The sequence below is a fragment of the Conger conger genome, chromosome 10 (assembly GCF_963514075.1).
Source record: "Conger conger chromosome 10, fConCon1.1, whole genome shotgun sequence".
Lineage (NCBI taxonomy): Eukaryota > Metazoa > Chordata > Actinopteri > Anguilliformes > Congridae > Conger > Conger conger.
Genome location: NC_083769.1, coordinates 1,554,589 through 1,578,687, shown reverse-complemented (window position 1 = coordinate 1,578,687; position 24,099 = coordinate 1,554,589). Strand labels below are relative to the sequence as shown.

Below are 24,099 nucleotides of genomic sequence, written 5' to 3'. Positions count from 1 at the left end.
AATATAGCTTCACTGAAAAGCCCATGCGAACACTTTTACCAAAGTGTGCAGTGATACCAATCAAAGGCTCACCCTGGCTATTGCAATTATATACTAGGCTGGTCATCGCTTTATGTTGCGCCATGTTGATCTGCATTCAATGTGTGAACGTGACGTATCACGACAGCTACAGTACGCGATGCTGTGCGACTGTACTTTTCCTCTGGAAGTCACGTCATGTATATGCGATTAACCCTTTAGACGTGTAAAACATTTAAATATGAAAAATATATTGGCAGCAGGACTGCAATGCAAAAATGTGATTTCGCTTTCTGTTGGATGTTGGGTAGTTGAACTTGTTTCTTTAAGTTAAATGGGAAAAGCCCTTGTCAAACGTCAAAGGTTGTGGCACACTAACGACTACAATCATTACGGTAAAACTGACTGCACTCCTCCACTGAAATCCAACCCCTATTCCCGACAGTTGAAAGTTAGTTTGGAGTAACACCCAAAACAGTTTACCGATCACCCGCGCCACAGAACTTGTAATCATACGAGTAAGTTTAGTTTTATTTACGCCGTATGCTACTGTTTTTCTATGCGACCAGATCTGATATTTTGTTTTCCTAATGCATGCAGTGGCCTCAAGTGTCTAACGCTGGTTTACTTGGATGTCCACACTGAACTGGAAAACTATTTGCAGCCATTTGCCTCTGACATAGCTTGTTGTAGCATAACGATGTGTTGTTTGAGTGTATATCTTAAGTTACAATAGTCATTTAGCTATACAAAGATTCCACATTAGGCTATACTTGGAAAATCTTCACAAATGACCGAGTTGTTTTCTGTAATGTTCTTTCGTTCACCCTTTATAACCAGCAGCTACCTTGTGATCTCGCTAGCTGTAAAGACATGTAGCCCAAAGAGTCCTTTGAACGGATTTTCTTGTAGACCGCCGCGTGGATGAGTATTCAAAAAGGCTGTGGTTAAGCTCGGGCAGAATTTGGCGGGGTTAATTAACGCGTAACCTCTTAGCCGAACCTCTGTTCACCCCTCCCACATACAGTGGCTTCAGAAAGTATTCAGACCCCTTCACTTTTTGCAGTTTATTGTGTTGGAGATTTAATTTGAAATGGATAAAATTGCTATCTTTGCCCATCAATCTACACTTAATAACCTATAATGACAAAGTGAGACATGTTAAGATATTTTCAGTCATTTCAGTACTTCGTAAAAGCTCCTTTTGGCAGCAATTACAGCTTTGAGTCTTTTGGCTAAGTCTCTACAAGCTTTGCATACCTGGATTTGGACAGTTTATGGCATTCTTCCTGGCAGATCCTCTCAAGCTCCATCAGATTGGATGGGAAGAGTCAGTGCACTGCCATCTTCAGGTCTCTCCACAGTTGTTCTATGGGGTTAAGTCAGGGTTTTGGTTGGGCCACTCCAAGTCAGAGACAAACCCACTCCAGCATTGTCTTGGCTGTATGCTTCAGGTCATTGTCGTGCTAAAAAGTGACCATCACCCCAGTCTGGATTAAATTCTTAAATTCTGTGTGTATGCCTTTTTTAAGTCACCATTAGTGTAGCCATTGCCTAAATATTGGGCGAAACTGTGAAGGGCAAACGCATCCAGTGAGGTGTTTGTCTTGAATGTCCAGCCTGTGTTTCCAGCCTGACCGCTAAGTTCACCAGATACTGTTTTTTTATGGACAGCCACCCATCCAGGCAATCACACGACTCTTCCACAAAAATATGGTAATATTAGCATACAGATATTACGTAACCTAATTTGGCGAGCCTAAAGGATATAGCAGGCAGCTCTTTCGCCAACTTGGACAGTGGACAAGGTTTTTGATTTTGATGAAGAAATACAATCTTACAGTTTTTAACCAAAGGCTCTCCGTCTGTTAGCTTCGGCTGCCTCGTCCCCCGCTGTCTGTCTCTCTCTCAGCTGTCTGTCTCTCGCTCCGCTGTCTGTCTCTCTCTCAGCTGTCTGTCTCTCTCTCAGCTGTCTGTCTCTCTCTCCGCTGTCTGTCTCTCTCTCAGCTGTCTGTCTCTCGCTCCGCTGTCTGTCTCTATCTGTCTCTCTCTCCGCTGTCTGTCTGGTGGTGGTTCCAAACATCTTCCATTTCACAATTATTGAGGCCACTGTGCTCCTGGGAACACTCAAAACTTTAAAAATGTATGCCCTTGCTCTGATCTGTGCTTTGCCACAACTCAGAGAGTTCCTTGGACGTCATGGCTTGGTTTTTGTCCTGACATGCAGTGTGAATTGTGGGACCTTATATGTGCCTTTCTAACCTATATCCAATCAATTCAGTTTGCCACAAGTGGACTCCAATCCAGTTCTAGACATCTCAAGGATAATTAAACAGGATGCACCTGACCACAATTTGGAGTGTCACAGCAAAGGGTCTGAATACTTATGTGAAGGAGAGATTTCAGTTTTGGGTTTTTAATAAATTAGCAATAACTTCTAGAAACAAGTTTCCGCTTCGTCATTATAAGTTATTGAGTGTAGACTGATGGGGGGAGGGGGTCATTGTATGCATTTTATGCAAATCTACTGTATGTATTGGAACAATAAATAAAATCAATAGTGTATTAAGTAATTCCTCCACACCGTGGTAGTTTTTGACCACTATCCAACTAGATGAATAAAGCTTGCTGTAGCATTTTTTCTATCGATCTATCTATCTATCTATCTATCTATCTATCTATCTATCCATCCATTTATCCACTACTGTCAGTCTGTCTCGGTTAATCTGGTGAGAATGAGTTGAAGTGATTTAACGTTACGTCACTGTACCGCCGGATTTGGCGCAGGTGCAGATGGGGACTGGCGCGAGTATCAAACAAAGCTTTCGTTCTCAAATCTACTCATCGTAAAAAGGTCAACTTCGTATGGAAATGCTCAGAATAATTTCAGCTTATCGGACATATAAAGAAAAATAGGATTTTGTTGTCAAAAGATATAGCTAATTTAGGTAAAATATATTCCCGCAATGTTGTACTTGTACATGTACTTCAAAGTGCTTCAGAGTACCCAGATTCGCCGGTCTGGACTTTGGGTGCATACACAGCCACCTAGTGGGTGGACAAAAACCTAATTACCTATTTATATTTTTACCAAATTGTTTTTCTTAACCATATGTTTTAACAGCCATAAAATGTAGGCTATATAAACTCGAAGAATCTCATAGATTGCCCATCAAACTAATTGAGACATATCTACTTGTAGTAGTTGTAGTAATGTAGTAGTTAAATTGATATTGCTATTTAGGGCTTGCACAATCCACAGCAGTGGTTCACAACGGTCACCATTTTTCTAACCTCACATAGTTAAATACATTACATAGATAATGTTAACATTAGTTACATAGCTAGCTAAGTAAAATGCTGTAAAGTTAGCACCTAGCATTAGCTAGCTGCAACAGACAACGCTAACTATACCCTAGGTTAGCCTCAGTCTGTCTTTGAAAAGTAACGTTAATTAACTTAGCCTCTCACAATTGACACTTACTTTATATACTTACACTGTCTTATATATGTTTTTTAAACGTAGCTTGTCAGTGTAACGAAGCACCTACTTCAATCATCACCGTTGTCAAGATCACAATATCATATCAATATCGTAGCCATTGCTGCATTCCAAACTCGGCAGTCTAGTTTTTTCCGATCTCCTACTAGGAAAATAGAACGTCACTCAGTCACAATTCCTACATGTGAACTCGGGGCAAATCCATCTACACAGACTTCAGGAGAAGCAGTTGTCTGACATCACACACCAATGGCAGCACCCATGGAGGCACACATCGTAAATAGTAAACCATCAACATTGATGTTGCCAATGTCATTAGCTGGTTAGGGCAAAGTTATCTTCTCTGCACAAAGGTGCAAAAAATACAAAAGAACATGTGAAACCATTTGGAAATCAATTTACTGACTTTTGCAGATTAGCTACTAATGTAGCTGGACCGGAGCACAGTTACAGTTGAGGCCAAAATTATTAGCCCCCCAGGAATTATGAACATTTTCCTAAAATTCTGCCCAATGCTTGCATTATTGCTAAAACTTGATGTAATCAAACATTCACCAGTGCTATTTTGTAACTTTTGGTACATTTTGGAATGTAAAATACATTTTTAGGCTTGCTTTATATCAAATATAGTGAAAAATGAGGTGGTCAAAAATATTAGCCCCCATGTGCATTTTTGCTTTCAAAACACATACAATCAACCAATTAGCTTTCAAACCACACCTGTGCAGTCAATTAGCTTCCCAACAACACCTGAGCATTCAATCAACATTGAGCTTTACTTAAGGGACTCCAAAGAACGGGGCACTTGAACACATTGAGAGGGACTACTCTTACTCTTACTACTCTTAGTGGAGGCTCATAATAAGGGGGAAGGCTATACTGCCATTTCCAAGTGTTTTACAGTGTCTAGAACAGCTGTATGTTGCATCATTGCTAAGTATAAGGTGACAAATTCTTTGAGGAACAAACCTGGGCGTGGTTGAAAGCGCAAGATTTTAAGAACTCTGGAGAGGAAAATAGTCAGAGATGTCAACAAGAAGCCCCGGACATCTGGCAAGATGATTGTTGCTGACCTGGCCTCTTCTGGAGTTAATGTTTCTAGGAACACAGTTATGAGGGCTCTTCATCGTGGTGGGCTTCAGGGCCATCGTCCCAGAAGACCCCCTTTACTCAAAGAGCGGCACATCAGAGCCAGACTGAGGTTTGCCCGTGAACATTTGAAAGGTAAAGATGAGTTTTGGAAGTCTGTCCTTTGGTCTGATGAGACTAAACTGGAACTGTTTGGGCACATGGATGTTGCTTATGTTTGGCGAAGAAAGGGCGAGGCCTTCAACCCTCAGAACACAGTTCCCACAGTTAAACATGCTGTACAGCCTCAGGCACAGGGAGCCTTGTTCGGGTGCATGGCATCATGAAAAAAGAAAATTATATTGACGTTTTGAGAGATAATATGAAGAAATCTTCTCTTAATCTAGACTTAGGTCATCGCTGGGTCTTCCAACAAGACAATGATCCAAAGCATACCTCAAAATTGGTCCAACAGTTGGAGTGGCCCGCACAGAGCCCAGATCTCAATCCTATTGAGAATCTGTGGCGGGTGCTCAAAGTGAATGTCCATGCTCGGAAACCACGCTTTGTTGTTGTCAGTTGTGGCCCAGAAAGGGTACACTATTGACTATTAATGGCCAGGGGGCTAATCATTTTGGCTGTGTCATTTCTGCCTTTTCTTGTTTCAATTCAGTGCATCAATAAAATATTCTAATCAACCTTAGTGGGCATTTTGTCTTTGATATTTTGGAAACAAACAAACTATAAACACTTGTTGTTAATGGTCATTTCCATGGAGAAATCAAAGGTTTTGTCTGATTTCACAAGGGGGGCGAATAATTTTGGCCTCAACTGTATATAGGTATAATTTCTGTCATTGGGTCAGTGCAGAATGCGGGTCATAAACACCACCAGTTTTTCATGATCAGCCATGTTTTTTGTTTACGTTTGGCGTCGTACACCTGGAACGCCTGGAGGTTGGAAGTTGGAAATTTAAACTTGGAAATTCTGACCTCCGATGGTAAATGGAACGCAGCATAACATCTGGAGTTGAGTCTGCTTGAATAATTAAACCGTTCCGTTGCTTTAATTGTGGAGAAACCGGGAGAAACGTTATAAGGCTCAGACAGTCCGCCCACGGTTACACTTTCATTGGCTGTCCGAAATGTCAATCATAGTGTGGACGAAATTGGTGCTTATGTTTGTATCAGTCAGTCGGGAAGTTCTGACTGCTCTGCACGCAGCGAGAACACTCCAAGGTTCAGGGATGAAGCCCTGGAAGCCCAATGCTGGTGACGCCACAGAGAGATGTACAAGCACAGAGATCCAGCCCCTATCAGGAGCCAGGAGTAGGTCACTGAGTACTTTGACCAGGTCTGCTTCAGTGCTGTGGAAGGGCCTAAAACCAGATTGAAAAACGTCCAATATATGTGCAAAAATGAACAAAATTGTTTTGAAATGGCCCTTTCTAGTATTTTAGAAAGGAACAGGAGGTTCAAGAGGCTTGTAGTTAGACATGTTATTCAAATTTTACGGTGCTAATATCTTCCCCACAGTATACAATTGAGCCAGGGAGCTCATTAATAAAAGCATTTGCAGTCCTGGAGGAAAACTTAGGGCTAAAGTAGAAAGTAAGATCTGGTTACACATGACTTGTGAAAGTTGGAAAGTAATTAAATAATGGTCTGACATCACAGGATTTTTAGGCATGACTGCTATACTTGCTATTTCTGTATCATAAGTTAAGACCAGATCAAGAGTATGGTTATTGGAATGTGTAGATTTATATTATATGCTGATCAAAACCAATAGATTTAATGATATACAAGAATGCTGATCTTCACAATCCATATGAATATTACTACTACTTTATCTGAGTTTACAATGAGGCTGGAAAGGAAATCGGCAAACTCAAGTAAGAAACCACTGTATGGCCCTGGTGGCCTGTATACAATTACAAGGACAAAACTGACTGCTTTTTCGTCCTGATGTTTAAAACTGAGAACAAGCACTTCAAAAAAGTTACATTTTGAAGCCGAATTTCAAAGAAGCATCAAGATGAATTGTATATAGCAGCAACACCACCTCCACAACCCATTAGAGAGGGAACGTGAGTATGACTGTAACCAGGAGGGGTGATTTCATTTAGGGCAATATATTAATCAGTTTTAAACCTAGTTAAGTTTACCCCTTGTGGGCGGATGCAACCTGCACATTACATCTCCCTTAACAGACGGATAAGGGATCATATGACCTATTCATATTCAAGTCACATGACTGTTGAAATGCTTTCTATGAGTTTTATATAGGGCGCCTTAGTCCATAATAGGCATGTGAATGGTTAAATGGTTAACCGAAACGGATTTGTAAACGGTTACAAAAAATTGATAACCAATAACCTGATTTCTGAAGGTGAAATGGTAAGCTCAATTTAAAATAAATGCACATTCATCACTAGGCATATTATTGTGGTTCTAAACTATTCTAGACTGGCAATCAACAAGCTTCAGTAGTTTGGGCAAACAATCTGGCAATTTTAAAATGCAAACACCACAGGGAATTGAATGCTACAGTATTAGAGTTATCAAATAATTTCTGTTGCTGTTGGTTGACTTATGGTTTATTGTAATGTTATGTTGTTTCTTAAGATTCACAGAAGATCCGTGTTTATTCATTGACACGCAAATTCAAACTATCGGCAAACTGAACATAGCTTTCCAATATGCTGTGTCTACAAATAAACAAAGCAATATATCGCTGGACAAATGTTGCACTAAATATTACAATACGCTGTCCACAAACAATCGGCGGCCATTTCAGAGGGTTAAGAATGCAAACACCGCATGGAATTGAATGCTACAGTAGGCTAATTGAATGCTACAGTTGTCAAATATTTTTGTGTGTTTTGAATCTCTTGATGTTAGTTTACTTATTCTATGGCGTTTCTTCATCCGTGTTTATTTGATGACAAGCAAATTCAAACTAACGGCAAACTGAACTTCGCTTTCCACTATGCGGTATCTACACATGCTGTGTTTTTTCAGTGGTGTGCTGGTGTAAATTATGCTATGTTTTTTCAGTGATGTGCAGGTGCAAATGGTGTGTTGTTTCAGTGGTGCACCTCTGTAAATGTTGTTAAGTTTCTTCATTGCTGTTTTTTCAGTGGTGCGCTGGTGGGATGGCGTCTAAGCTCTTGGACAGACTGCGTCGTACCCTGTTCAAGGAAGGGGCCACCTTGCCAGGGCTTGGGGGGGCGGAGGAGTTCCCCGAAAGCTCGGAGCTGGAGGACGACACGGAGTGCGTCTCAGCGCGCCTCAGTGGCACGCTCAGCTTTGAGGGCGAGAGGACGCTGGACCTCGAGGACACCGGGGAGGCCTCTGGCCCCGACAGCGACTCGGACTACCTGGCAGAGTCCATGGAGAATGGGTCCTGCAGCACAGGTAACTTTTACTTCAGCAGCTTAAAGTTGAGTGCGTGTGATGGTGAACCTCTTTTTCAAAATTTACCTTTTCCAAAATATTTTCATTGAATATGTAATTTACTTCAGATCAAACCCCTGAAAACTTTTCATGTTTGTCACACTTAATGTTTCAGATCGTCAAACAAATTTTAGTATTAGTCAAAGACAACACAAGTAAACACAAAATGCAGTTTTTAAATGAAGGTTTTTATTATTAAGGGAGAAAAAAAATCCAAACCTACATGGCCCTGTGTGAAAAAGTGATTGCCCCCTAAACCTAATAACTGGTTGGGCCACCTTTAGCAGCAACAACTGCAATCAAGCGTTTGCGATAACTTGCAATGAGTCTCTTACAGCGCTGTGGAGGAATTTTGGCCCACTCATCTTTGCAGAATTGTTGTAATTCAGCCACATTGGAGGGTTTTCGAGCATGAACCGCCTTTTTAAGGTCATGCCACAGCATCTCAATAGGATTCAGGTCAGGACTTTGACTAGGCCACTCCAAAGTCTTCATTTTGTTTTTCTTCAGCCATTCAGAGGTGGACTTGCTGATGTGTTTTGGATCATTGTCCTGCTGCAGAACCCAAGTTCGTTTCAGCTTGAGGTCACGAACAGATGGCCGGACATTCTCTTTCAGGATTTTTTGGTAGACAGCAGAATTCATGGTTCCATTTATCACAGCAAGTCTTCTAGGTCCTGAAGCAGCAAAACAGCCCCAGACCATCACACTACCACCACCATATTTTACTGTTGGTATGATGTTCTTTTTCTGAAATGCGGTGTTACTTTAACGCCAGATGTAATGGGACACACACCTTCCAAAAAGTTCAACTTTTGTCTCGTAAGACCACAGAGTATTTTCCCAAAAGTCTTGGGGATCATCAAGATGTTTTCTGGCAAAATTGAGACGAGCCTTCATGTTCTTTTTGCTCAGCAGTTGTTTTCGTCTTGGAACTCTGCCATACAGGCCATTTTTGCCCAGTCTCTTTCTTATGGTGGAGTCATGAACACTGACCTTAACTGAGGCAAGTGAGGCCTGCAGTTCTTTGGATGTTGTTGTGGGGTCTTTTGTGACCTCTTGGATGAGTCGTCGCTGCGCTCTTGGGGTAATTTTGGTCGGCCGGCCACTCCTGGGAAGGTTCACCACTGTTCCATGTTTTTCGCCATTTGTAATGGTAAATGGTAAATGGCAGGCATTTATATAGCGCCTTTATCCAAAGCGCTGTACAATTGATACTTCTCCATTCACCCATTCATACACCGACGGCAATTGGCTGCCATGCAAGGCCCCAACCAGTTCATCAGGAGCATTTGGGGGTTAGGTGTCTTGCTCAGGGACACTTCGACACAGCCCGGGCGGGGGATCGAACCGGCAACCCTCCGACTGCCAGACGACGGCTCTTACTGCCCAAGCCATGTCGCCCCCGTGGATAATGGCTCTCACTGTGGTTCGCTGGAGTCCCAAGGCTTTAGAAATGGCTTTATAACCGTTTACAGACTGATAGATCTCAATTACTTTCTTTCTCATTTGTTTCTGAATTTCTTTAGATCTCGGCATGATGTCTAGCTTTTGAGGATCATTTGGTGTACTTCACTTTGTCAGGCAGGTCCTATTTAAGTGATTTCTTGATTGAGAACAGGTGTGGCAGTAATCAGGCCTGGGTGTGGCTAGAGAAATTGAACTCAGGTTTGATAAACCACAGTTAAGTTATGTTTTAACAGGGGGGTTTTTAATAATAAAAACCTTCATTTAAAAACTGCATTTTGTGTTTACTTGTGTTGTCTTTGACTAATATTTAAATTTGTTTGATGATCTGAAACATTTAAGTGTGACAAACATGCAAAAAAATAAGAAATCAGGAAGGGGGCAAACACTTTTTCACACCACTGTATACCATTCAGCTTTTAGGTAAACTAAGCATGGGCGGCATGGATGGTGCAGTGGGTAGCACTGCCGCCTCACAGAAAGGAGGTCCTGGGTTCGAATCTCGGTCGGCCGGGGCGTCTCTGTGTGGAGTTTGCATGTTCTCCCCGTGTTTGAGTGGGTTTCCTCCGGGTACTCCGGTTTCCTCCCACAGTGATTGGAGAGTCTAAATTGCCCATGGGTAGGTGTGTGAATAAATGGTGTGTGTGCCCTGCGATGGACAGGCGACTTGTTGATTCCTGCCTTTCGCCCAATGTATGCTGGGATAGGCTCCAGCCCCCCGGCGCCCCTTTCAGGATAAGCGGATGGATTTTAGGTAAACTAACCACTTTGGTCTGAAAAGGCCAGCATAGCTGGGCTGAATGCCTGTTCTCATATTATGTCATGTTATGTTAAAATGCTAGGGGGCCACAGTGTGTTGGTTTCTGGTGCATTCCAGGCCCAGCATCCTCATTTCCAAGGTTTGGGTTTGATACTCAATCAGGAAAACCTGCAGTCACTGTGGCCCTCCAGAACTGGACTTAAACCTGCAGACACTGTGGCCCTCCAGAACTGGAGTTAAACCTGCAGACACTGTGGCCCTCCAGAACTGGAGTTAAACCTGCAGACACTGTGGCCCTCCAGAACTGGAGTTAAACCTGCAGTCACTGTGGCCCTCCAGAACTGGAGTTAAACCTGCAGTCACTGTGGCCCTCCAGGACTGGAGTTAAACCTGCAGACACTGCGGCCCTCCAGAACTGGAGTTAAACCTGCAGACACTGTGGCCCTCCAGAACTGGAGTTATACCTGCAGTCACCGTGGCCCTCCAGAACTGGAGTTAAACCTGCAGACACTGTGGCCCTCCAGAACTGGAGTTAAACCTGCAGTCACTGTGGCCCTCCAGAACTGGAGTTAAACCTGCAGTCACTGTGGCCCTGCTCTGATGGTAGCAATGGATCCATGTAACCATCTTAAATGTATTCACCATATTAATGCTACAGAATTGACTGCTATCAACACAATCGGCATCTAGGACACACAAACTAGGATAATGTTATGCTTGATCCAATATCTAGCCTAAATTATTGACACCAGTTTTACCAGCACGTGACCTATCCACAGGTATCATTATAGCTACCTGGCAATAGCTCCTTCTTCTATTTCTCGCTGATATCACCTTCACTGCTACATTAAACCAATTGAATTTATGCCTAGTAGCCCTACAATTAATAATAAACCATGTCGGAGTGAACTGGTGCAAAATAAAATGATGATATGATTTTGTTAAGTTGCTAAGTTGGTGATGGAATCAGTTTCTCTTGCTGTATTCATGTGACTTGTAGTTTTACTGACGGGCTGGAGACATCAGAGCCATCAGAAAATTCCAATATTTCCTACTCTACTACTTGAAATTACAACTCGGAGGTTTCATTTCAGTAATTCTGATGCAACGTTAACATAGCATTAGAACCTGACTACAAAATTCCTTGTTGGAAGACCATGACAGCCCAGCTAGAGAAACTGTAATGATCTTTCTGCTGAACGTGAGCTCGCCAAAGCCAAATTTGTAAGGGACAATACCCTGAATGAGTCGGCTATGAGGAAATAACTGCCCAACAGGGTCGCGCTACAGCGGAGGGCCGTTGTTTCCTCATAAGTGACTCATTCATAGGGTATTATCACGCCTATACCATGGCTAACTTAGCAATGTAATGTAGCTATGGACAATTGATTTTTAGTTTAGAAAGAAATGTATTAATTCAAACACAATGGGAACAGGAGAAAAAATAATCCCTGTTGCTGAGATAAAAATGCTTTGCGCAGCCTAAAAGTGCCTGCTGCAACTAAGCCAACTTGAATCATCGCCGAAGAAAAGTTCACTAGCTCACCATTGCCAAAAGGAAATATAACATTCGGCTATTAAATAATGTTTGCTCACAAAATACTGGCAAGCAATGTATAGAAATTTGATGCTGTATTCCAGACTTCAGTCCATGCAACTGAACGTAGAGTATAGCTGGCCCTTCCCATTTTGAACTGAAGCATAAAACCTCAGTATCTCGATGAGTTTTACAGCACTGTAACTGTCGATGTCATGTCCCATTCTTGCAGACCGTCCCACAAAACGGCAATGGTCCATGTCGTTTTTTTTTCATGTCTGTCATTTTCTGTTTGGTTGACCGTTCAGGTGTTCCTGGCCCTTTCCGCCTTGTTTTCTTTTTGTTTTCGCACTGTCAATTGCCATAATTTCTGAAAATATTAAAATGATTATGGACTTCACAATATATAGTTTATAAAGAATATCAGTGTACTGAATATATTTTAGCCTCTCTGGGTGTTCCGTGTCTAAGAATAGGCTCTTCTGCGCTCTGCATTTGCTGTTGTTTTTTGGAGTGATCACAGCCAGTAGCCAAAAATTTGATCATTCTCTCCTCACTCACTCATGTGAGTTATGTTATCATTACTGCCTGAGTTAAAACGCTCAGTTGCCTTATGTCTGAAACCTCTCCCAGGTTATCTTTTCCACCAATGCAAAGTGTCACTCAAATTATGTAGCCTATAGTGACATAGCCTGTTTTTGTCACAGGCTATGATGACTGGACTACTTGCATGAATTAGAAGTTTATGTTGCATGCAATTATATTTGGTGGATATGTCTGCCAAATGCCAATAATATAATGTAATGTAATGTAATATGTGAATGCCTTTTGTCAGGGGCCACGGGGTGAGATCTTGCGTGGAGCCCCAGATCGAGGGAGATTATCAGTGGTCTTGTATGTCTTCCATTTTCTAATAATTACTCCCACAGTTGATTTCTTCACACCAAGCTGCTTACCTATTGCAGATTCAGGCTTCCCAGCCTGGTGCAGGTCTACAATTTTGTTTCTGGTGTCCTTTGACAGCTCTTTGGTCTTGGCCATAGTGGAGTTTGGAGTGTGACTGTTTGAGGTTGTGGACAGGTGTCTTTTATACTGATAACGAGTTCAAACAGGTGCCATTAATACAGGTAACGAGTGGAGGACAGAGGAGCCTCTTCAAGAAGAAGTTACAGGTCTGTGAGAGCCAGAAATCTTGCTTGTTTGTAGGTGACCAAATACTTATTTTACCGAGGAATTTACCAATTAATTCATTAAAAATCCTCCCCATTCTGTCTCTCATAGTTGAAGTGTACCTATGATGAAAATTACAGGCCTCTCTCATCTTTTTAAGTGGGAGAACTTGCACAATTGGTGGCTGACTAAATACTTTTTTGCCCCACTGTATATATATATATATATATATATATCATATAACCTTGCTAATGAGAACAGGTAGAACAGGTACATAGAGTTTACATTTTTTTATATATATACAGTCATGGACAAAAGTATTGGCAATTCTGCAATCTGTCCACAAGACGTTCTCTCAAAAGGTTTTGGCAAACTCCATTGTGGACAGATGAGACTAAAGTAGAGCTTTTTGGTAAAAAAACATTTCTAATTGCAACAATTTTCTGGGAGAAACTGAGCATTATCTGACAGAATTGCTGGGGTGCCAATACTTTTGTCCATGACTATATATCAATGGGCGCAACATCATACACAATGGATTTGTAATTCATACAAGTAGTCCGGTTGTAGCCGACCTGGTGATAATAATGTGTTACTGTTGGCTACACTTCACATTGTCGGAGAGATAACCATGTTTCAGACATACTGTAACTGAGCGTTTTAACTTCTGCAGTAGGCAGTAATAAATAACTTGCACCACAAAAGTGAGTGAGGAGAGAATGATTCCGTAAAAAAACAGACAGTAGGAAGCGTAGAGGAATATACTTTGACACGGAACGCCCCAAAACATATTCAGTTCAGTATTCTTTAAACTATGTATAGTGTGAAGTCCAAAATAATGTCATATGTTGTTTTGCGGGAGTGACTGCAGGAACGAGACATGCCAGCTGATTTTGACAGCCATGCTGAACAACTCAACTAAATACTTTCTATAGTTCACTTCATCCCCATAGTGACATTTACAGTGTCCATGTGCATTTCCATAGCGATGTTTACAGTGTCCATTCAGTTTCACTCGCAGTGTCGAAGCAGTCATTCACAGTTTCACTTGCAGTGTCGAAGCAGTCATTCACAGTTTCACTTGCAGTGTCGAAGCAGTCATTCACAGTTTCACTTCTATGTTGTGTTCCTGCAGAGGGTGGTCCCCTGGCCCCTCCTCCTCCTCCTGCCCGTGTGACCCTGCTCACCTCACAGATGCGGGAGAGCTGGCGCAGCTCACAGTCCCATAGCGTCCCGGAAAAGCTGCTCTTTGAGGTCACTGACGCAGCCGTGGTCCTGGAAGGCTCCTCCAAATATGTGGTGGGTATGAGCAGCCTGTGTGGAATCTCACTGGGTGAATGAGCTTGCATTTGAGCCTACCCACTCCCCTGCTGCTTATAAATGCATTTGAACCCTTCCCCGGCTGTATCTACCGTTGACCTGTCTTATATCCTGCAGCTCTACACCATCCATTTGATCCAGTCGGGGAGGTTTGACCGGGACCCCGCCCTCATCACGCGCCGCTACACTGATTTCGAGCGTCTCCACGCCCGGCTGCGCCGTCACCACGGGGACGAAATGGCGGGCGTGTGCTTTCCCCGCAAGAAGCTGCGGAGGAACTTTGTGGCGGAGACCATCGCCAAGCGCAGCCGGGCTTTCGAGCAGTACCTGTCCCACCTGCACTCCCTGGCCGAACTCCGCCATGCACCCATCTTCCTGGAGTTCTTCTACCTGGGCGACCTGCGGGCGGGGCAGGTGCTGCTGCGGGGGGGGCGCTGCCAGGAGGCGCTGGACTTCTTCCTAAACGCCCTTCGGCTCCAGGAGAAACTGGGCTGCCAGTCCCAGCACCAGCAACGGCCTCACTGGCTCTTCACCCTGCTGGCCCTGGTGGTCTGCTTCCAGGACCTGGAGCAGCTGGAGCAGGCCCAGGAGCACTGCGACCTCGCCCTGCAGGACCTGGACCCTTCCCAACATGCCCTGCAGCAGAGGAACCTCCACCCGCTCCTCATCCCCCTCCTGCAGGCCAATGTCCACCTGTCCTGGAAGATCTCCAAGGACAAGCGGCGGTGGGAGGCTCTGCTGCTGGAGATCCAGGACGCAGGGGTGGAAACAGGCAACCTGCCCAGCCTGAAGGAGTACCTGGTGAAGGAGATCCTGGAGGACAGTGAGGGGGTCAAAGGTGACAGCACATAAAACCACCATCTGGATAAGCAGTTGTCGCAGACTCGGGATGGCCATGAGAGAATTGTTTATTTGTTGTTCTTCATTTTGTACAGGGCTTGTAGACACACTGCTGTCTTCAATTGTGCACCGCAACAACAAAGTTAAATGCACCTTGTTGTATGAATCAGACCTGGGTCAAATACGAAATTGTTTTGGATTCAAATAGTTTTCTGTGTACGATTGATCTTTTCTGGTGCAGTTGAGCCAACCAAGCTCAATAAATGATAGAAAAGTATTTTAATCCAAAAAATGTACATACTTGACCCAGGTCTAATATGAATTGATGAAGGCAGAAAATCTGCTTCTTAATAAATAGGAAATATGGGCTCTTTAGTCCTACACTCTGTCCATCTTACAGACTCTGCTCATGTAGGGTGCAAAGGTATTCTTGGGGCTTGAATAATTGATTTTATCTTTTGTATGAAAAGGCAACAAAAAGAGTTGAGGTTGCATTTTAAAATATTTTAAATTTCCATACCCCAGAGTCATGCAAAGGGAGCTGCAGCAAGAGGACTGTTCATTACAGTAAACGAGGGAAACGTAAGAATAAAGGGAAAACTGACTCCTCAGTGCTCAGGTAGACCAGGTAAACAAGGGTGTTATGGGATTGTTTTAATCCTACCGGAGGAAAAGCAATGCTGTGAGCCCTAACTTCATGTTAAGAGCCCTTTGCCTAGTGAAATTCAAGAGTTGGTGCAATCTTGGGATAACCCAAGAGTGGCTTTTTGCAATTACGACCAATTAAGGAGATGGTCAAGTTTGAGAGGTTGTAAAACCAGGACCAAACTGCAGTGCGGTTTTATTCTTTAAATGCAGACTTTCTTTAGCTACAGGGTGGTATACCCAGCTAAGGCTCAATTTTTACTGCAATAATTCACACAATCTTTCAGACTAATACCTGGCCGCACATATACATTAGTCTCACAAGCAATTTGGGCTTGGACTGGCGTGGGCTATTCTATAAGAAAGGAGATCTAAAATGTATTTTGTAGATCCAAAGTTGACAATATGGTTTCTAACTACAGGAAGTGAGGTGAGCACAGTGTTGGTTCTGTTTTTACAGCATAATCACATAATCATAATCACTGTGATACCAACTGCCTTAATCAATCAATAAAGTGCTGAGTAACAACAGCACCTCCTACCCTTCCCTTGGGTCAAGGCTGGGTAGTTCTAGCTCTTCATTCTTGGTGTTTTTTGTTGAGATCACATGTTTTTTGGTAGATAACACAATCTTTTGCAGTTAGACTTTATTTCACACAGTGCGCTACATATTCTCTATCGCTCAGTGTTCTCCGTATTTGTTGGTTTTTTTGTATAATGTCTGTATACAAAACATGTTTTACCAAGTGCTTGTATTTCTCACAGAGATGAGTTTAGTGCAATTACCTGCTCAAACATAGTACTTATGCTGCTTAGGCTGCTGCTGGATTTATGAAATATTTTGTTTTAATAAGTTTTCCCTTTTATATATCGTTACAAACATACTAAACAGAGATGAAACAGAGTTGGATTTTGATGTATTGAAATAACTTCTGTATTCCGACTGTCTGAAACAGGATTGAGTCTTGGAATTACAAAGATGTATATTTTGTCAATAAAAATGCACAGGAGATTAAGAGAATGGAGTCTTTTATCAGTGCTTTTGGTCTTCTTGGGTTTGTACATGAATCTTTTCTGTCCTGGAGACCAATTTATTTATTCAGTTTAAAGTGTCTGTAAAGTGAAATAACCATAAATTGCCGCTACACATTCACCAAATACAGTGCCCTCTATAATGTTTGGGACAAAGACCCATCATTTCTTTATTTGCCTCTACTTTATTTGCAATTTGAGATTTGTAATAAAACATTTAATCACATGTGACAATGTCCACTTTAACCACATTTTAACCCACATTTAAAGGGCATTTTATGGACAGGAGTGTTTATACCTAGTCTGGAACACAGCAATGTTATGTAAATGAAAGTAGTCCTGTTTAGTATTTTGTTGCATATCCTTTGACTGCTTAAAGTCTGCAATTCATGGACATAACCAGTTGCTGGGTGTCTTCTCTGGTGATGCTCTGCCAGGCCTGTATTGCAGCCATCTTTAGCTCATACTTGTCTCAGGGACTAGTTCCCTTATGTTTACTCTTCAGCATATGAAAGGCATGCTCAGTTGAGTTCAGATCAGGTGATTGACTTGGCCACTCAAGACCATTTTGGCCACTGAAACATTTTCAGCTTTGAAAAACTCGCTAAATTCCAACTGTTGCTTTAGCAGTATGTCTCATATGTCCACCTTTTTCCAGAACTGTGGTTATTTAAGTACTTATTGTCAAACTATAACCTGGCCATCCTGTTTTTGCAGCTAAGCAGTGGTTTGCTTCTTGCAGCGTAGCGTCTGTATTTCTGATTGGTTGGACAGGTGATGGGGATTTTTCTTCATTATGGAGAGAATTCTTCCGTCATCAGCTGTGGAGGTCTTGGCCTGCCAGTCCTTTTCTGATTAGTAAGCTCACCAGTTCTCTCGTCCTAATTTTGGTAAGCCTAAGGTTCAGCTGAGTTTCTTAACCGTTTTATTCTTGTTTCTCAGTCTCATAATGGCTCCTTCGACTTTCATTGGCTCAACATTGTCAGGATTGTATGGGTGTGGTCTCCCACCTCAACTCCTCCCAAAATGGAGGGAGACTGGGAGAGGGATAGGGTTGGTTGAGGGATTCAAACATCACATACGAAGGCACCCCAGTTGGGATTTGAGCCCAGGACAAAATAAATTGTAATAAATTGATTAAACCCATTCAATCCCCCCATAGGAATAGATGGAAATGACTGATATAATGATAACTTTTGTTTATAGCACAAAGTACTTTCCAGCAGTGAAAAATAAATACTATAAACACAGACACAATGTCATGAGAGACAACACATTACTTAAGGTCAAATAAAAATGTGTAATCAATAAATTTATGAAACAAATACAATAAAAATAATTTTAAAATACAGCAAATACAGAAAAAACCATAGTATAAATAAATAAAAAATAAAAATATAATTGAATTTCATAAAGACACCACCCCACATAAGAATAGAGGGGAAAAGTAAATACTAGCCCTAAAGTAAAGTAAACACTAGCCCTTCATTGATTAAGTTGATATATGGTAATGCATTTGATTTCTATTATTTTGTTGAATGTAGTTTGCAGATTTATCTTTACAATCACTTTAAATTTGTTTGCATGGAACTCTTGATTCGAAAGTGGTGATTGGTCAGTTATTGGCCTGCCGTAGACTCTGTCCCTGTGCCCCCTTGTCTCCCTGTGTTTCCTGCGGTTGGGTTCATGATGCCAGGCCCCTGTGTCCCTGCAGGGAGGAAAGATCTAAGGATATAACTTCTTTGAAAGGGAAATTGAGATCCTGTGGATTTGTATTTGATGGGCTTTGATGGGCCTTGGCCTAAGAGATTAATATACCGTTATCCATATTCATATATTAAACTATAATTGCATTTGTGTAATTTCATTATTTTTATTATTATTATGTTTTTAATTGTCCAATTTGTGAAGCGTGCACAACAATGCTCATGAGCCGCACCACAGCCGCAGGGCACACACAGACCGGTGGTGGAGGAGACCCACTCATATGTGTAGAGAGTAAACCACAGGTGCCTGGACAGCCAGCAGGAGTTGCTGGAGCAACGAACAATGCTATATCCCTGCTGGTGGTTTCCGTCCCATATCCCTGAGTGATGCAAAGCCGCGTATGTGGCCCTCCGTGGGTCTGGCAGGCCTGTCAGCACTGTTTGACCCTGCTGCTCGAGTGGCACTTTTACTGAGTGAGCTTTCCTGTAGTCCTACATTGGTGTCATTTTTACTTGACAGGATGATAATTGTTGTGTTTACAAGGATCATGTTTGTTGTGAATGTTTTGTGAATATTACCAACCAATAATGGGTTGTTCTGCTTTCCAAGAAGAATTGTGCCCACGGTAGATAAGAATTGAGCTTTGCTCAGCTTACTTACTGTCAGTCACAAGAGACAAGGAACCCATGGGAATCAGTGTCAGCTTGTTATTGGTGAATGCTGTTTCTTACTAGGAAATGTATATTTTGCAAAAAGAAACCAAATGAAGGACATGTTCATGTGAACAAACAGTTGATAAATGAGGCCCTCTGCTGGGCATCTTCAGTCCTACAGATTTTCTTTATAAGCCTTGGCATTTCAAAGGAATTGTAGCAACAAACACCCTCAAACCACAACAATATCCCTCCCCCTTCTCTGTGAACATTGACACCCCACACACCATTGGCTGTGGTAATTAGAACCAATTTTCAACCAATTAGCTTGAATTATTGAACAGCTGTACAATGTTTTGGAGTGTCAGTCCGTCAACTGCATATTTTGAAACCTGAATTTAAGGACTATGAACACAGGCAGAGGGTGAGTCAACATGTCAGTGAGCCTTTTTCAATGATAGGAAGGGATTTACAATAATCTTACCTTTTGTACGTCTAGCCCTCTAGAAAATTGCATGCACCTTTTGTGTTGGCAGGTCAAATTTGTCCCATGTTTTAACTCAAAAAGACAAAAGACAATAATCCAAAATTGGGGTTTTTTTACCTCATACTGTAACTAACTTATTATCCATCCATAACCATACAATCATCATACAACCATATATTACCGACTGTATTAGAGCACACATTCCTCATTCCTTATTGCACTGAAAATAACACATTCAAGTGGAAAATGAGTCTCTCAAATAAAAAAAGTCTCTCAAGTCTCTCAAATGATATGGAGTCAAAGCAGTCCACCTTAAGTAAACACAGGTACCACCATGAGTATAGGGATGACATTGGCTCGACTGGCAGTCGGAGGGTTGCCGGCTCGATCCCGCCCTGGGTGTGCTGAAGTGTCCCTGAGCAAGACACCTAACCCCTAAATGCTCCTGATGAGCTGGTTGGTGCCTTGCATGGCAGCCAGTCACCGTTGGTGTGTGAGTGTGTGTATGAATGGGTGAATGAGAAGCATCGATTGTACAGTGCTTTGGATAAAGGCGCTATAAATGCTAACCATTTATCCATTTGTAATGCAAAAAATGTCTGTTATTTGTCTGAATAATAATCCTCAAAGCTCAATTGAAGTATTTGATAACATCTCTTTGCCAAAGGTTGCACAAGGTTTGATTTAATGTGTCTATTTCTCCTTGTGTGTGTGCGCATACGTGTGCTCTCTCGCCTCCATATCATTGTCATGATAATCAATAACCTCATAGACAGTGAATGTGTTGAATACTTGAATGAAATTGACAAGAACTCAAATAAGCCTTATTGAAAGATCCCAATGTTGCGAGACTTTGTGTGATGTTATTCATGCCACGCCCCCTTAAGATGATGCTGAGCTATAGTGGCTAAGGTGGCTAAGGTCACGTGGCTAAGGTGACCTTCAGGGTTGGTGGTCCAAGCACCGGTGTAGCCACAATAACATCAGTGCAGCTGCTGGGCCCATAACTCTCACATTGCTCCAACTGTCGCTTGGGATACAAAGCATCAGCTAAGTAATTGTAATGTGCTTGCCTGCCAGAAAAAGGTTCCTGTGATGCTGTATGTGGGCATAATATTATGAAGAGGAGCAATGTGTGTGGGATAGCTAGACAGACAGCCAGACAGACAGATAAATAGACAGAGAGAGAAAGAGAAAGGGTATGTATGTTCAAGTTTGTTTGTTTTCTTTCTCTATTTCTCTCTTTCTCTATCTATTTATCTGTGTGTGTGTGTGTGTCCATATTCTGCAAGAGAAATGTAGTTCCAATTGGGAGTACAAGTACATACTGCAAGAAAGTAATTGTTCCTGGGGCAGAATTGGATTGGTGGGGTGTCTAGACCCAAAGATTAACTTTGTTTGAGTCAAATTTGATCCACAGAACTACCAATAACCTTTCAATTCTTTATGTCATACTATCATTCATCCATCCATTATCCTAACCGGCTTATCCTGAACAGGGTCGCAGGGGGGCTCCATCCATTATCTTAACCCGCTTATCCTGAACCGGGTCGCAGGGGGGCTCCATCCATTATCCTAACCCGCTTATCCTGAACAAGGGGCCTGGAGCCTATCCCAGCATACATTGGGCGAAAGGCAGGAATACACCCTGGACAGATCGCCAGTCCATCGCAGGGCACACACAACATTCACTCACACACTCATACCTATGGGCAATTTAGACTCTCCAATCAGCCTAACCTGCATGTCTTTGGACTGTGGGAGGAAACCCACGCAGACATGGGGAGAACATGCAAACTCCGCACAGAGAGGCCCCGGCCGATGGGGATTCGAACCCAAGACCTCCTTGCTGTGAGGCAACAGTGCTACCCACTGCACCATCCGTGCCATGGAGAAGAGCATACCTCTTGTGAACATGAATGGGATGTTGATTTTAAGATAACCTCAATGTTATCTGACTTATACAGATAAGCATTGAAACCCAGTGTACAGGACCTGAATTAGTACATTATGTCTTAAGTAAAATTCTGAATTAATCTGAAATATTTTCTATGGTAAAACATGCATAAACTTGATCCCAATTTTGCCATTTTAACACACATTACTCAAAATCGACCCCTGAATGTCCATCTGTGGTAATTTATGGAGATTTCAGAAAAGAGTTTCTGCAGCTTGAGGGATGCAAATGCTCACAGACGTGACCATAGACGTGTTGAAAGGACATGACCATAGACGTGCTGCAGGGACATGACCATAGATGTGTTGAAAGGACATGACCATAGACGTGCTGCAGGGACGTGACCATAGACGTGTTGAAAGGACATGACCATCAACGTGCTGCAGGGGTGTGACCATAGACGTGCTGCAGGGATGTTGTATGTCAGTAGGGCAGGTCAGGAACAGGTGAAGCAGCAAATCACGGCCTTCACAGACAGAACGTCCCATGCTGGAGCTGTCCAGTGCTGAACCAGCAAATGCCGCTTCTTTCCCAGAAGTCTCTTTAGACCCTAATGAGGAGTCACACCCATCAACTTGCTTGTCTTTGGACTGTGGGAGGAAATCGGAGTACCCGGAGGAAACCCACATTAACACGGGGAGAACATGCAAGAGAGGTCCCGGCCAACGGGGATTCAAACCCAGGACCTCCTTGCTGTGAGGCAGCAGTGCTGTCCACTGCACCATCCGTGCCACCCTGGTAAAAACTAACAACTAAAATGCTACAATACAACAATTACAAGAACAATGCAATGGGAAGCCCACTGAAGAACATTGAACTCATCGAGGGCATGAGCAAGGGAATGAGCATGGTGCAAATCAGGCTGGAAAAATGCAGTGGCAATAGGCTGCAAGTCCTGTTCTGGTGAGTCAGTTCTGTTGCTCCAATTGGAGAACAATAGGCCTATCAGAGACTGCTATAATTTCTGCTGAAGTCAAGCTGCAGTATTTACAGTGATGAAATCAATTATTGGTGAATATACATTTATTTTCTTTGTGTGGCATCATTCACCCCACTATGAAGTCAAGCTGAATACAAGCTCAGGCCACAAAGTATAAGGATAGACACTCATTGAGCACTTTTTTAGGAACACTATCCTAATACTGGGTAGGGCATCACTTTGCTCTCAAAACAGCGTCAATTCTTCATCGCATGGATTCCATAAGATGTTGAAAACATTCCTTTGAGATTCTGTTCCATGTTGACATGATTGCCTCCACAATTTCTGCAGATTTGTCAGCTGCACATTCCTGCAGCGAATCTCCCGTTCTACCACAACCCAAAGGTGTTCAATTGGATTCCGACCTGGTGACTGGGAAGGCCACCGAAGAACGTTGAACTCATTGTCATGTTCATGAAACCAGTTTCAGATGACTTTGTTCTGGAACATGGTGCATCATCATGCTGGAAGTAGCCATTAGAAGATGGGTACATTGTGGTCATGAAGGGATGCACAACAATACTCAAATAGGCTGTGGCATTCAAGTGATGATTGATTGGTATTAACGGGCCCAAAGTATGCCAAGAAAACATTTCCCACACCATTACACCACCCCCACCAGCCTGGACTGTTGGCATAAGGCAGGTTGGGTCCATGGATTCATGCTGTTGCCGCCAAATTCTGACCCTACCATCTGTATGCCTCAGCAGAAATCAACATTCATCAGGCCAGGCTACATTTTTCCAGTTTTCAACTGTCCAATTTTGTTGAGCCTGTGCCCACTGCAGCCTCGGCTTTCTGTTCTTGGCTGACAGAAGTGGAACCCAATGTGGTCTTCTGCTATTGTAGCCAATCCACCTCATGGTATGACATGTACCATAAAAAATCTAAAATTTCCCTCGGGATGAATAAAGTATCTATCTATCTATCTATCTATCTATGTGCATTCTGAGATGCTTTTCTGCTCACCACAATTGTACATACAGTGGTGTGTAAAAGTGTTTGCCCCCTTCCTGATTTCTTATTTTTTTGCATGTTTGTCACACTTAAATGTTTCAGATCATCAAACAAATTTAAAAATCAGTCAAAGACAACACAAGTAAACACAAAATGCAGTTTTTAAATGAAGGTTTTTATTATTAAGGGAGAAAAAAAATCCAAACCTACATGGCCCTGTGTGAAAAAGTGATTGCCCCCTAAACCTAATAACTGGTTGGGCCACCCTTAGCAGCAACAACTGCAATCAAGCATTTGCGATAACTTGCAATGAGTCTCTTACAGCGCTGTGGAGGAATTTTGGCCCACTCATCTTCGCAGAATTGTTGTAATTCAGCCACATTGGAGGGTTTCGAGCATGAACCGCCTTTTTAAGGTCATGCCACAGCATCTCAATAGGATTCAGGTCAGGACTTTGACTAGGCCACTCCAAAGTCTTCATTTTGTTTTTCTTCAGCCATTCAGAGGTGGACTTGTTGATGTGTTTTGGATCATTGTCCTGC

The 24,099-nt window shown here is 42.5% G+C and overlaps 1 protein-coding gene across 1 annotated transcript; it reads left to right on the top strand.

Annotated features, from left to right (window-relative positions):
- The first annotated feature begins 457 nt into the window (after nucleotides 1-457).
- snx21 (sorting nexin family member 21) lies at nucleotides 458-16,790 on the top strand. Its single transcript, XM_061258169.1, has 4 exons — nucleotides 458-536; nucleotides 7,731-8,007; nucleotides 14,116-14,279; nucleotides 14,418-16,790. Exons 2-4 carry the CDS (start codon nucleotides 7,746-7,748, stop codon nucleotides 15,150-15,152), a joined length of 1,161 nt encoding a protein of 386 aa, XP_061114153.1. The 5' UTR covers nucleotides 458-536; nucleotides 7,731-7,745; the 3' UTR covers nucleotides 15,153-16,790.
- The last annotated feature ends 7,309 nt before the right edge of the window (nucleotides 16,791-24,099 follow it).

Bases quoted from the DNA above. Each gene is read 5' to 3' on its own strand.
- snx21 (XM_061258169.1), top strand. From the start codon at position 7,746: ATGGCGTCTAAGCTCTTGGACAGACTGCGTCGTACCCTGTTCAAGGAA. The intron at 8,008-14,115 runs GTAACTTTTACT...GTGTTCCTGCAG, and splicing joins GAATGGGTCCTGCAGCACAG to AGGGTGGTCCCCTGGCCCCT. The intron at 14,280-14,417 runs GTGGGTATGAGC...TATATCCTGCAG, and splicing joins AAGGCTCCTCCAAATATGTG to CTCTACACCATCCATTTGAT.